At 42.3% G+C, this 15,180-nt stretch overlaps 1 protein-coding gene across 1 annotated transcript in view; it reads right to left on the reverse strand.

Annotated features, from left to right (window-relative positions):
• Nucleotides 1-1,709: 1,709 nt before the first annotated feature.
• The window catches only part of LOC136874284 (uncharacterized), a 102,335-nt gene continuing 88,864 nt past the window's right edge, over nt 1,710-15,180 (reverse strand). The window contains exon 3 of the mRNA XM_067147914.2: nt 1,710-2,513. Coding sequence (XP_067004015.1) covers nt 2,419-2,513 — 95 coding nt within the window. The 3' untranslated portion in view covers nt 1,710-2,418. The remainder of the gene's footprint in view (nt 2,514-15,180) is intronic.

A 15,180-nucleotide genomic window follows, 5' to 3' on the forward strand; every position in this document is an offset into this window, starting at 1 on the left:
TACACACCCACAACCATGATTTTAGCGAATCAACAAATAAAACATGTCATATCTTCCTTTATATTTGAGATTGGACTTAGTGTGGGCTCTCATTCCCCCACAAGACGTATTTGAGAATTCAATTTCAGCCATAAGTGGAGTTAACGCACGTTAAATACCCGTTAATTATTTCGATCTCATTAGCAAGAATATAGTGCACTGAAAAAAAAGTATTTGAAAGACTGTCAAACGGCATTAAATAGGCAATTATACTCCTAATAGGCACGAACTCTTTAAATAGGCACAATAAAACCAATGGATTATTGCTAAAAGGGCCCTAAATCTGATTTACATCTTAAAAGCCTACGTTTCTGTACACAGGAATAAAATTCTCATACCTAGTTACTACATATCAGTCTTAACCCTTGGGACGTCGCGCCACGGTCTTTTCGACCGCACGCATTCTTCTTTTGTTACTCTGTCTACGATTGCTACAGGACAGATTTCTCCCTCCACCATATCTACCCCGCAACCTTCCTCTAGTGTTTATAGCCAGGTAGCGCTCCCTAATTGATCTTTTGTCGCTGTGGATGTTTATGCGAGTGTGCGGTGCTTTAAACCCCGGGCGACTACTACCGTTTGTTGAATTTGGTTCTAACCCTGGACGCGCAACTGTTCTTATACACGAATTCTTTGACTGTTTACTTGCGTTGTGAGTGAAAATGGATTCCGAAGATGTTGATAGGATAAACAAATTGATTGATGGTGTGGAAAAGGAAACAAAGACGAAGACTTCGTGTGCTACCTGCTCTCTGTGCATATGCCGGGAGCACACTGTCTTCACCTGCCAAGTCTGCAGTATGGGGACACCAGGTGAAGATGAAGAAAATGAAGATGACCGTTTTATTAACTAAGAACACAGTCACTTCACGAATATAATGAAGAATGACAAATAAATTGTCTTTAGTGAACAGTAAATCTGTAATTGCCGTTACCCTTCTATATGTTGTAGCCTTGCTCTTACCATTGGACCGTATACCTTATTTATATTGCTGTAACTTTGTTTTGTACATATTTTTACTGATACTTTTAAATTACTCGTACATTGCACTATACTACTTTTACCAGTTTACTTTTGTGAATTCTGTAAATCTAAGTTCTTCACATTTCACTCTTTTTTGATGTGTGTTAAGTAGAAAGTAACGTTAGTTATTGTATTATTTTAAAGCACTATTTAAATGTAAATAAATAATATTTGTATTTTTAATAATGAAAATAGAGAGGAAACAAAAATATAGCAACATAACAAAAATAAATAGCAAATTGAAATACAAAAACGATATGGAATTCTTGCGCGGTCTTTTCCACCGCACGCGACGACTGGCGTTACACTGCCTCGCACGATGTCCCGAGGGTTTTAAGCCCACTGGAATGCATACATCAACACACACTGCTTTCTCTCTATTAGTTGTAGGGAAACTACAAACATTAAAACATTATTGAGGTAAAGTAAAAAACAAAATCAAAGTATACCACACAATTTTATTTACATTTACGAAATTCTGCCTTAAAAACGTATACACACAAAACATTCATTCATTCATTCATTAAATATTGGAAGAATAAATAGGTAATTTACACTCAAACATTAACTCTTAAAATGGTAAATATCTAGATGGTAAATATCACATGTATACGGCACAGTTCTTGCTTATACATACATTGTTGCCTCAAAAATCTTCGCAGTTCAGTTTCAAAACTTAACGAAAAAAGGGAATTTTTTGTTTAATCAAGAACAATGATATAATGTCAATGTATTTCCAGAGGCATAATTTGTTACCGGTGTTCAGAAAGAGAATTAGTTTAAAAACTGAGAGATAGGTTTCTAATTTCATTAAAAATATATAGATCTGTATTCTTTTGTTCATGAGAGCAATTCCCTTGCCTTCTTGCACGTTCTATCCATATAAAGAACATTCTCACAAAACAAATGCTAATAATGAAGGATAGTCTTTTGATCACAGAATGACTAATTATGTAATGTCTTTCCTATTGTATTCAGTGAGTGGAGATGTAACAAGGGTGAAATATGTTTGCAAGTTCACAAGGAATGAAGATGAAATTAACACTGGAATGACTTGTTGAATTCATTCCTTTTGAACGTGTTCACTACCTACAGGCGTAATCGTAGGCCTGCAGTTCCGTTTGGTGATCAAACAGTCTCCACCTAACTGCTAATAGCGGTGAAGGAGAAACAAGGTCACATCTTCCTCTGTTCGTACTTCACAAGTACATTCTGTCTGGCACCGATAAGTAACACAGCCGGGATAGTTTCAGTCTTTTGGAATTCCTTATTAATCATTCATTTCTCTTGAATTATTTAACTTCATTCACATCACAAACACGATTTAAAACTTTAAAATAAACATTCAGCTAAAATCACTGAGGTATAAAAACATTGCTTCCACCATTCAAAACAGGCTGGTTCCCCGTGTCGTTGTACGGAGCTCCGAGGAGAATATCAGTCGAATTGCCTGCAAAAGAAAAAAAAATTATATTAAACAATTTAGTAACAAGATACACCGAGAATAATTGTACAAAGGAACAGTGCAGGAAGCAGTGAGAATACAAGTTATTAAGCTACCATTTTTTATTGGAAAGGGATCAGTTCGTTCAAAATTTCAGATTCTTTTATCTGGCTGAAATGATTTTTTTCAAACTGCAGCCGCTAGACTATATATAACCAACATTAAACTTCAACTTGCAACTAAACATGAAATAATTCCATTAATTATTTCTGCACTTGCATTCGGGATATAGTGGTTTCAAAGATGGTTTCCCATTTTACATCAGACAAATGGTAGGGCTATATCTTAATGAAGGGCACGATCGCTTCCTTCCCATTTCTAGCCCTGTCCTAGACCTACGGTCACCGTAAGGGCTGCTTGAGTCTGTGTGACTTGAAACTAATAGCGAATATCCATGTAATAACATGTCCTGACTGATTCATCATCGCCGAGCCTAAACTACTGGGAGTAAAGAAATGAAATTTTGGAGATACATTTATATTACAGCGTAGGTGCTCAATAAGGGAGGATTTTTGTATATTCCCCACTGTCGGCAGACCTGAAAATGGTTTTCCGTTGTTTCTCATCTTCACACAACGCAAATGCTGGGTCTGTACCTTAAGGCTACGGCCGCTTCCTTTCCTCTCCTAGGTCTTACCTTTCCCATCCTCGCCATAAGACCTATCTGTGTCGGTGCGACGTAAAACCAATTCTACAAATAAATAAAAAATGTAAATTCTGCCGTAACGACTCGTTTCTTTCCCCGCTACTCTCGGATACTTTTCACAATATTTTTGAAACACTTTTAAAACCAACTGTTTTTACAGCTTTTTACATGCTTGCCAGACCGATGTTTCACAACTTTGGACATCCGAAACACTCTCCCCACTGGTATGAAACGAGGCGAAATGTAATGACAATTTCAAAGTCCAAAATTCATCCACTGACCAGAATTCAAAATGTTATGATGAAGAATGGACGGATGAATATGAATTTAAAATAATCAGCGAATCCAACTCACAATACTGAAAGTTAAAAATAATTCCAAAATCGATCCACTGACCAGAATTCAAAAAGACGACGACGATCAATGATTATGAACTTACAACAATCAGTGGATCTGACTCGCAATGCCCCACCTTCCCAGAAACTGTCTTCAAACAATAGTATTACTGACCAAGGGACTGCTTCATAGCACAATCCTGAATCAATGATGTTTGTTGTCTAAAGGGTCCAAAATGCAGGTCAACGGCGCCTCATAACGGTACTTATTGCCAGGAAAGTAAGAACCATGGTATTTCTCACGTAGCGGTACTGATCAAAGTAACGTACACTTACGATGTTCCACACATTATGGTACTACTCAGAAGTAATGTACTGTACTATTCTGTTTAATCGCGAGAATGGATATTTAACGCAGTAAAAATATTGCGCTATAGGAAGCCGCTTGTGAGGGCGTGATGCTATATAGAGCGCGGGAATCGAGAAGGTAATTCCCGAGGCAGGGTGTGGCTGTGTACAAGTGAGAAAGAATATATGTGGAAGAGAGGGAGAGAGAGAGAGAGAGAGAGAGAGAGAGAGAGAGAGAGAGAGAGAGAGAGAGAGAGAGAGAGAGAGAGAGAGAGATAAGATTTTGTTATGGGAAGCCCCAGCGCCAACCTAACAGAATTTTAAGCGGGAGCAGACAGGGTCACCACACTACGGGAATCGAGCCATAATTTTTGATAATTGAAGGTTTCTCAGGAAAATAAAAAGATGGAAATTATTGCCAGAATTTTATGAAGCCATAGATACCTCAAGGTTTATTAACATAGAATTAGATCAATAAATACGTAGCAAGCAGAACCACCGTGGGAAGATCTGTAGTGGCCGCATTCCAGACTCAAGTTGTTTCTCGGTGGATTCCCGAGCGTCCCTTGGTATGCTGCCTCCTATAAGAGCTGAGAGATATGGAAAGGGGCATTCAGTCGACGATCATATTTCTGCCTGTACGCGTCGCACGTCTGCCTAGATTGCGCCAGAAACCTTTTGTTCAGAACAAAGACAGTGAGTTATTAGCGCAGTGCGTTAACTTTGATCCAGTGGATCGGTGATCTACAGAGTTACAGGTGGTAGGTTCCTAGGTGTGACAATGTTTAGATGCCTATCAGTGAGGTCGCATATGGCTAACATTATTGGCAACAAAAGAACGCTGTACTTATAGACTCCGATAAGTAGCGGTAAGGGCGAAGCTCGTGAGGTGCCGAGGAAGTGCGGACAATAGGCTAAGGAGGTCGATATCCATCCTCTGTTAGACTTGTAGATCCGAATTAAGCGGGCATGAAAAACAATCACTGTGTAGATAGTTTCAAGGGCTGAAAATAGTGACATAGTGCACAAGCTAGTGAGCATTCAGTCATACGAGAATTGAGGACAAGGAGTTGTAATGTTGCAAAGTGTTAGAGCGGTATGCTAGTTCAATCTAAATAAAAGTCCAGACTGATGCGTTGTGATTAAAGTAAACATTGCTTTGTAGTAAGAGGTCAAGATGTATCCCCAGGGAAGTGAGGTGCAAGAACTTCAGAACGTGGCTTCGAGAAGACGCTATCTTGAACGAGACATCCCTCAAGAAGTAGACAGCACCATGGACCTGCTGTACGTGGAATCCGGACTCCCAGAATCGAACCTGAACGAGACTGTTACGATGATGGATTAGACCATTATAGCCGGCCCGGATGGAGAAAGGAGGTGGTCATCATAATGAGATAAGTGGACCATAATTTTCCTAGGCATGCTGTAGAATTGGGGGGGAATTACGCAGAAATAGAAGGATTAAACTTGTAAATATTAATATAGGTTTTGATTGTAGCATATCAGGCTGCATTTTAAAGTGTTTTGATGTATCTAATGTATAGGGGTAGTTAGATTTGTTTTTTTCTCTTTAGGTAAAGCAGACAATAATGTAATTTGATAAAGCGGCAAGAGGTAGTGTGCCTGGTTGATATGTGTTGTTTTGAGTGCGATAGACCGGATATTTTCCTTTGGGTCGGTCGTTGAATACGTTTTCCGTGTAGGATTAGGATTACTATGAGTAATTACCATTACATTTCAGGAGGAAGGGCAGACGTATCTGCGTAATGTAAGGTGTGCATGCTGACGGTATTTAATTGACTTAGATGGACGTAAACTGTAACGTTGGCGTAGGCATTACTGCTATTTGACTCTGTGCTACTCTGCCAAACACGGGCTTGAACCTCTAACCCCCAAGGTTACCGGGAACTCGTATCATGGACGGGAATGATTTACGAGATAGTATGGTAGAACACTTTATGTGATATAATTGCGGCCCGTGGTGATCTGTTAATGAGGTCGGATGCGTAGAGCGCGAGCTGTTTTTCTCACACATTTTTGTGGTCATTTTTCTTCGCTATGTGTAGAAGTATAAACCCCTTTGTGAAGGGAGCCGGAAGAGCGCCAGATATAGGGTACGAAGTCAGGCGGTAGTTTGTTTACAATTTTTTTTTGTGGTATGGGCCGAGGCGAGACAGTAGAGGTCAATGTTCAGCCTGCTCAGTGGAGGGGGGGGGGGGGGGCTAGGCTCGGCCATCTTTAAATCGCCCGGGGGAAGGTCATTCTTCTTTTGGCAGAGAAGCGGTTTGAGGACTCAGTTGCTTCATTTATTTTGGCTTTTTACCTCCCTTTTTCTTTTGTTTTGTTTCGCATTTCTTATGGTTGCGTATCATACTTAAGTTATCTTGACACTATGTAATTGGTAATGATAGTCCATCTGTTGACACAAAGTTTTGCCTGGTGGACGTGGGTTCACGTCTAGGTATATATGTAAACCATGGCTGTAGAGTAGGTTATCTGAGGCGTTTTTTTATATACTCATTTGTGCTGCTATTTAGGTGTATATAAATTTCCCAAAATGGGAGAGAACTTTCTAATAACAATAGCTCCAGTTTCTGCAGAATATCCCTAATTCTACCATCATGTCTTTTTATGTCGTAGGCATAGTGGTGCTGTTTCCATGTTGGGGACACATCCGTTTCTTTTCCTGGTTCACAGATCGACAAACTTCAGCACAACGTCATAACCCAGATTGTGTTTTCTTTGTTTTCTTTTAAACGGTAGATGTGAGCCTTTGGGGCATTTATTTGGGCACTACAGGTGCAATTATTGTAAATAACTTGAGTTATGAATACAAACTTATGCTCAAAAATTCTGATCGCAGCGAAAGTGTTCCTCATTTCGTAGTTTAATGTAATTGTATGAGTTCCCCATGATCCTCTCGTCATAAGAACCCAATTGTCGACCATTTCTGCCGACTGCAGCTGAGCTGGTGCCCGTATGTAAGAACAGCTGAGCAGGTAAGTATGATCCTGCAGTGTTGTAGTGCCCTGTAGGGTACAGTACATCGCACAGGTAAGTCAGACCTATGGTGTTTCTCACATAATGGATCGGTAGATAGAGAGTGGGTCTCGGCCCATAAGTGCCCATGGCTGGTCCGTGGTCCAGCAGCTCTGCACTCTGACCGGCCAACCGAGCAGAGGAGGGGTGGTCACGGCTCTCCCGTGGCTCTACGCCTCTGCATTCGGGAGACGGTACAGGGCTGGACCTCACGGCCGGCCCCAACCGTCGGCTGTCCTGAGAATGGTTCTCTATTCCCCTGCACTAAGGCGAATGCCGGGGCAGTTCCTAGTATAAGCCACGGCTGCGAACACCCTCACCTTCTCCGAGCATCTCCTTCATCGTAACAAATCTCCCGGTCTGAGAGATGGCGTCACCGTCTAAGAGGCCCGCCTCCCCCTTCAGGGGAAGAATGAAAACATTAGTAGTAGTCGTCGTCACATGATGGCGCCACTCACAGGCAACGCAGACCCACGGTGTCGCTCATATAGTGATACTAATCACAGGAAACGTAAGCCGGTGGTGGTCCGCATATAGTGGTACTAATCACAGGTACTGTAAAGCCACAGTGAACCACTCTTTGCTGCTACTAATTGCAAACCTATTGTGTACCTAACATAGTGATACTACTCGCCAAGGTGACCCATAGTGTTCCCTGTGTAATGGTACTAACCACAAGTAGTTTCATGGTTCTAATTCAATCATCCCTTGGTCGCCCCTTTTCGTCAACTCTTACGACAGGCAAGGCATACCGTGGGTGTATTCTTCGTCTGCGTCCCCTACCCACAGGGGGTTGTGTGTTTGGTCCGCGAGAGCTATTTTATTTCGCTCATTACCGCCGGCAAGGACCCCCTGCCCGCCACCTGGGACGCGCCACGTGGGAGTATCACCTTTCGCGCTGCTACGCCAGCGTTCATGGTGGAAGTGAAACATGGACGATAATTAGGTCAGAAAGAAAATAGAGGCTTTTGAAATGCGGTGTTACAGAAGAATGCTAATGGTGAGATGTATAGGTCGAATCCGAATGAACAGATGAAAGAATCCACAGCCTGTTTCCAGTCATTCGACCGGGTCACGAATGGAATGAATGAAGCGCCCATCCAGCGGCGAGGATAAAAATGTGCCTGTCGCACTCCTCTGGGGTAATGATACAATAATGACCGACAGGGAAATGAAATGTTAATGGAGAGTGTTGCTGGAATGAAAGATGTCAGGGAAAACCGGAGTACCCGGAGAAAACTCCGCCTCCGCTTTGTCCAACTCAAATCTCGCATGGAGTGATCGGGATCTGAACCACGGTATCCAGCGGTGAGAGGTCGGCGCCTGAGCCACTGAGGCTCGAATGAAGAGATACTGAATCGAATTGGTGAGAGGAGATCGATTTGGTTGAATTTGACGAGAAGAGAAAGAGAGCGAGAGAGAGAGAGAGAATGATAGGACATCTTAAGACACCCAGGACTTATTCAGTTGAATTTTGAGGGAAGTGTAGGCAGTAAGAACGGTAGGGGTAGACCAAGGTATGAATATGACAAGCAGATTAGATGAGATGCAGGATGTAGTAGTTACGTACAAAAGGAAAGATTAATACAGGATAGGGTGGGATGGACAGCTGCATCAAACCAGTCTAAGTGCTGATGACCCAAGTAGCAACAAGTATAACTTACATTGAGTGTACTTTTATTTTTAAGTCATTTTTCTCTATTCTTGAGATATTTATTCTGATTTTTATTGTCAATAGGAGTTCAGTCACGTGGCTCAGTGCGATTTGTTTCTTCGAATTGTAGATTTGATCTCGACGTAATTGTCGCGTTTTACTAAGAGTTTTCATTTTGCAATCATACGAGTAATATCGTCGAGTGAATATCGTTTTCACACTTTGTAGGCAGTACTTCCGATAACGAGTTTTTAAATGATTTAGGAGGCCTACTTTGGATTTAAATTGACTGTACACCTCTCCACGTGGAGAGGCATTTCTAACCAATCTGCGTTTTCTCTGCGGCGGGATACTCTCAGGTTACACCGAGCAGAGCATGCGGAAGTTGATATGACGGTCCATTGTCTGCTTGTAAGGGAAGGAACGCATTAGGAAACTTAATGGGGCAGATGATTCACCATCTGTCACGAGAGACTTCGCTCATTGCTTCAGCCTCTTACAGCATCTGGAGAGCTCGAGCATACTGTGCAAGGAATGTCAGACCAAAGTGAGGGGTTCCTTAAATGTGGTCACCTTACTCTCGACTGACATTCATTCCAAACTTCCAAATCAGAGGTACATTTCAATAAAAATATATTGATTTTCTTTACGTATTTATTTATTTATTTATTTATTTATTTACTGACTTACATTTATGGCGAAGTTAAGGTTCATGGCCCTCTCTTACATTTAACCACTTTAAATTTTAAAAAAAGTTAAAAATGTAAACATAAAAGTAAAGTAAGATATAATATTTCTACAAAAATAATACCACGGACAAATGCGCTAAGACCAGGTTACAAATCAGCAGGGCAATTAGCGTGATAATAATAATAATAATAATAATAATAATAATAATAATAATAATAATAATCTACGAAGTTCAATTGGAAAGTTATTGATCTCCTAAGGCTACAAGATCAAAGCTAATGCATTCTATTGCCATTTAAGAGAGCTGAACTGTCGGAAACTAGCCTGAAATGACTTCTGGACACGTTAAACAATTCTGTTGTTCCGGTGAATCTTAAAACCTGCACGTTGAAGGGATATGAAATATACACACAGTCATATTAATAAAACATCCTTATGCAGTGGTTGAACACTTGTATAGTTATACATTGAATAAACCCAGTAGCCTATAAGCGTTGTATATTTTTCTTACTAATAAACATGATATACACATTGCATTACTATCTACTTCATGCATACACTTTGTTCCAAGTCGTAGGAATCTCTTCCTGCACTTCACCGCCTTTATGATCGCTTTTGTTGGTTATCTAGGTGCCAAACCTTCCGAAAAGTCATGTGGTAGCACGAATAGAACAGAATAGAATGTTCGAATAAACAAGAACAGAACAGAACAGTAGTACACACTTCAGTGGTGAAAAAAAGAAATGGCGTAAGGCTTTTAGTGCCGGGAATGTCCGAGGAAAAGTTCGGCTCGCCAGATGCAGGTCTTGATTTTTCTCCCGTAGGCGTCCTGCGTGTCGTGATGAGAATGAAATTAGGATGAAGACGGCACATACAACCAGCCCCCGCGCCAGTGAAATGAACCAATTATGGTTAACATTCCCGACCCAGCCGGGAATCGAACCCGGGACTCCTGTGACCAAAGGTCAGCACGCTAACCATTTAGCCATGGAGCCGGACATTTCAGTGGTATATTGTTATCACTAGCAATAATTATGTCACTGATAAATATTAACCTCATTCCGCGCTCATGTCCGCAGTGCATTGACAACATGAATTTCGCAAGATATAGAGCCACCTCTTGGGTCTTTCATTAAGTCATTTCTGTCTGTGGTAATGACAATTCGAACATACTCTTTCGTAAATAGAGGGTTATTAGTAACAATTTGCACATAAACGGGCTATAAACCTACAGTCGTAATAATGAAAGATGCTCTCTGACGGTTATTAGAGGGAGGTCCGTTTACTGCATGTCGGGGTGGGGAGAAGGGAGTAGAGAGCATGGTCCCCATGGAAACTTGGGTGGACCCACTGCGGTTGTCATGGAGATAAGCCTGCTGTCCGGTTCGTGTTGTTTGGAGTTGCCACACCTCTCACTTCTGAGTTACGTACAACAGAACACAGCGGTCTGAATGAACGAACAAGTGAGCCGTAAGCGAAGGGAAGGAGAAAGGAATGCGCGAATGTGGCAACACCGTGCGATGCTCCTCCCTCCAGCCCTATCCGTCAAAATGCTTCTTTTAATATTACAGTTAGAGTATAAAAGTTATACACCGTTTATTGTTAAGACATTATATAATATCTGTAAATTTTCCTGTCTGTCGAAACTAACACAAGATAAAGAGAACACTAGGAAAATGCATTCAGTCCGTCAATCTGCAGTTAGGGCTATTTGAAAGAAGTTTGAAATTTATCAGACATCTCCTTTGATAAATTATTCTAATTCCTAATTCCACTTCTTATAAACTAGGATTTACCCTAATTTGTCCTCTTGAATTCCAACTTTATCTTCATTTTATAATTGTTCCCACTTCTAAAACCTTATCTGAAGCTGCTTCGTCTGCTAGTGTCATTCCAAGCCATCTGTCCACTGACACCTCGAAATATTGCGCTTAGTCTAACTGTTCGCCTTTCTTGAAGGTGTTACCAGACCAAAATTTACAACATTTTCGTACCACTACTCTTTTGTTGAAGAAAAACACCACAGAAATCATGCTGCTTTTCTTTTAACCTTTTCCGGCTTTTGTGTCAAGTATTCCTAGTGAGGGTCCTAAACACTAGAACATTACTCTAATTGTCACATCCGTACTACAGTCCCTGAACACCCTCGCAACCTTATGAAGAGATTTGCAACCTTTATTTACAATCCCGTTTGTTAGGTTATCTCAAAAATATTTTCTTATATTAACACATAGATACTTAGTGATCCCCATGAATTACTGTCATTCCATCAACATAGTAATTAAAAGTGAGAGGACTTCTCTTCTTTGTGAAACTTACAATCTCGAAATGACCATTTTTATTACTATCAGAATATATTAAAAAGAGCCTGAAAAAAAAGAAATATACCTAACGTCTTCATTATAGACGTATGCCTTACAGCGCTCAGTCTACAAGCCACTGAATTAAATATATTCCTCCAAAATCTTTAAGTAACTCGGTGGCCTCGTTTAGCTCCATACGTCGCATTAGAAGCCGAGTCTAATAACCATCTTCACATTTGTTTCCTCTGCATGAGTCCATTATTCTCCTAGTCAGTGTCCTCTCCGCGTATTGCTTCATCCAGAGTGTTCAATCCTAAGCCGTTATCTCATCAATCTGAGTAATCTCTTGCCATTGTCACCACCTGTACGCACAAACAATCATTCTCGCTACTTTCATGTCTGTTACTTCCAACTTGTGAACAAAATATCATGAAACCACCCAGTTTTCACTTACGAACAATAACGTTTGTCTGAAAAAAGACCGGTGTAAATAACATAATTTCGTCCGGGAAACGATTTCTAATAGAATACCGTTGATTGCAACTGCAAGCTCACTTTATTAGCTTTGCTGAGTCTAGATTCAATCTTGCTATACTGCAGTAATAGTGTTCCTTAATATTACGAAGGCATGTGATAATATCGGTCGTAATCATGTTTGTTCTACACTGGAAGCATCTAGTTTATCACCAACATTAAGAAGATAGACACTCAGTTAAACGATACAATGAGGACTATATCAGGAACCATCCAATCCACACCGTTGGATTGGTTACCAGTTCTTTCAAATATTCCACCTCCTCATCTCCGAAGACAAATGGCACTGAAGAAAGAATGGCTTAAATGCTGTGACAATCCTCTTCTACCAATACATCAAGACTGCCTACGTGAAGATCTCACGCTGAAATCTAGGAACCCTTCTTGGTTACTAGGAAAGAGGCTAGCCCAAGATGAATTTCATACTAACACTGCCTGGCGCAATGGGTGGGCAGCTTCAAACCCTGACAGATTAGGTCTAATTTCGGATCCAGTTATGCAACCTCCTGGTTTCAACTTACCCAGAAAAATCTGGTCATCACTTAATCGGATCAGAACTCAACATGGCAGATGCAACTTCTGGAAACACAAGTGGAAGATTACCAGCGATCCTTATTGCGACTGCTCTGACGTGCCTCAGACCGTTCAACATATCGTCACAGAGTGCCCACTCCGAAGATTCAGTGGGACAATAAAGGATATCCACGAGGCCAGTGATGAAGGTGTGAGTTGGCTAACAAAACTGGACATTCAGCTTTAGCAGCAATGCAGATATTGATGAGCTAAAACGTATAAATATAGTTTGTTTATTACGTACTTGTTCTGTGTGTATAGATGAAACCGTTTTTCGTGTAATTGTACATATTTGTTAATAACCAAATTGTAACAATGTATCCTCATGCCATACGAAATATATATAAATATACAGTCTGGAAACAGCTCTAGAATATACACGATTAAGTGTGTAACAAAACAACATTCAAAGGGCCTTCTTCAGGGCGCACCACTTTCGTCAGCAATATTTAATGTGTGTATCGATTTTATAATTGATGAACTACGTGAAAAATCATTAACGGAGGCGTTTGAATATCTGCTTGTACGCCGTATCTGGAACTGATAATCTCTCCATTATGTGCTTCGCAGATGATATTGCGTTGATAGCGAAGATTAAGAATCTGTTTAAATTAAACGCCGTGTGGCCTCCGGAGAGGACTGGTGCAAGTCTTTTGATTTGACTCCCGTAGGCAACTTGTGCGTCGTGATGAGGATGAAATGATGAAGACGGCACATACACCCAGTCCCCGTGCCAGGGGAACTAACGAATGGTTAAAATCCCTGACCCTGCCTGGAATCAAACTCGGTACCCCTGTGACCAAAGGCCAGCACGCTAACCACTTAGCCATGGAGGCAGCTCTTTTCAGAAACACTCCCCATGGAGCGTGCTCGAATAAGTCCTTATATTTCTAGAAAATAGAGAATTAGAGTAGGTGTAGTATTATCTGATCCTCTAATCAACAAGAGGGGATACAACAACGGGCTATCACCAGAACTTTATAATTTCGTATGTACACTGACTGACAGTGACAATGCAACACCAAGGAGGAGTGGTTCGAAAGGGATGAAAGTTGGGGAAAAAACAGAGACGGCACGGACGAATAATTGATGTTTATTTCAAACCGATATGCAGGTTACACAATGCGCACGGCATCGACTCAGTAGGATGTAGGACCACCGCGAGCGGCGATGCACGCAGAAACACGTCGAGGTACAGAGTCAATAAGAGTGCGGATGGTGTCCTGAGGGATGGTTCTCCATTCTCTGTCAACCATTTGCCACAGTTGGTCGTCCGTACGAGGCTGGGGCAGAGTTTGCAAACGGCGTCCAATGAGATCCCACACGTGTTCGATTGGTGAGAGATCCGGAGAGTACGCTGGCCACGGAAGCATCTGTACACCTCGTAGAGCCTGTTGGGAGATGCGAGCAGTGTGTGGGCGGGCATTATCCTGCTGAAACAGAGCATTGGGCAGCCCCTGAAGGTACAGGAGTGCCACCGGCCGCAGCACATGCTGCACGTAGCGGTGGGCATTTAACGTGCCTTGAATACGCACTAGAGGTGACGTGGAATCATACGCAATAGCGCCCCAAACCATGATGCCGCGTTGTCTAGCGGTAGGGCGCTCCACAGTTACTGCCGGATTTGACCTTTCTCCACGCCGACGCCACACTCATCTGCGGCGACTATCACTGACAGAACAGAAGCGTGACTCATCGGAGAACACGACGTTCCGCCATTCCCTCATCCAAGTCGCTCTAGCCCGGCAACATGCCAGGCGTGCACGTCTATGCTGTGGAGTCAATGGTAGTCTTCTGAGCGGACGCCAGGAGTGCAGGCCTCCTTCAACCAATCGACGGGAAATTGTTCTGGTCGATATTGGAACAGCCAGCGTGTCTTGCACATGCTGAAGAATGGCGGTTGACGTGGCGTGCGGGGCTGCCACCGCTTGGCGGCGGATGCGCCGATCCTCGCGTGCTGACGTCACTCGGGCTGCGCCTGGACCCCTCGCACGTGCCACATGTCCCTGCGCCAACCATCTTCGCCACAGGCGCTGCACCGTGGACACATCCCTATGGGTATCGGCTGCGATTTGACGAAGCGACCAACCTGCCCTTCTCAGCCCGATCACCATACCCCTCGTAAAGTCGTCTGTCTGCTGGAAATGCCTCCGTTGACGGCGGCCTGGCATTCTTAGCTATACACGTGTCCTGTGGCACACGACAACACGTTCTACAATGACTGTCGGCTGAGAAATCACGGTACGAAGTGGGCCATTTGCCAACGCCGTGTCCCATTTATCGTTCGCTACGTGCGCAGCACAGCGGCGCATTTCACATCATGAGCATACCTCAGCGACGTCAGTCTACCCTGCAATTGGCATAAAGTTCTGACCACTCCTTCTTGGTGTTGCATTTGCTCTGTCAGTCAGTGTATATAAATAATATAAGAAGAAAAGAGGACATAAAATGCAGGCTAGCACAAGCAAGGACCGAGCTCGAAGGCTGCAGT

The sequence above is a fragment of the Anabrus simplex genome, chromosome 5, assembly GCF_040414725.1.
Source record: "Anabrus simplex isolate iqAnaSimp1 chromosome 5, ASM4041472v1, whole genome shotgun sequence".
NCBI lineage: Eukaryota > Metazoa > Arthropoda > Insecta > Orthoptera > Tettigoniidae > Anabrus > Anabrus simplex.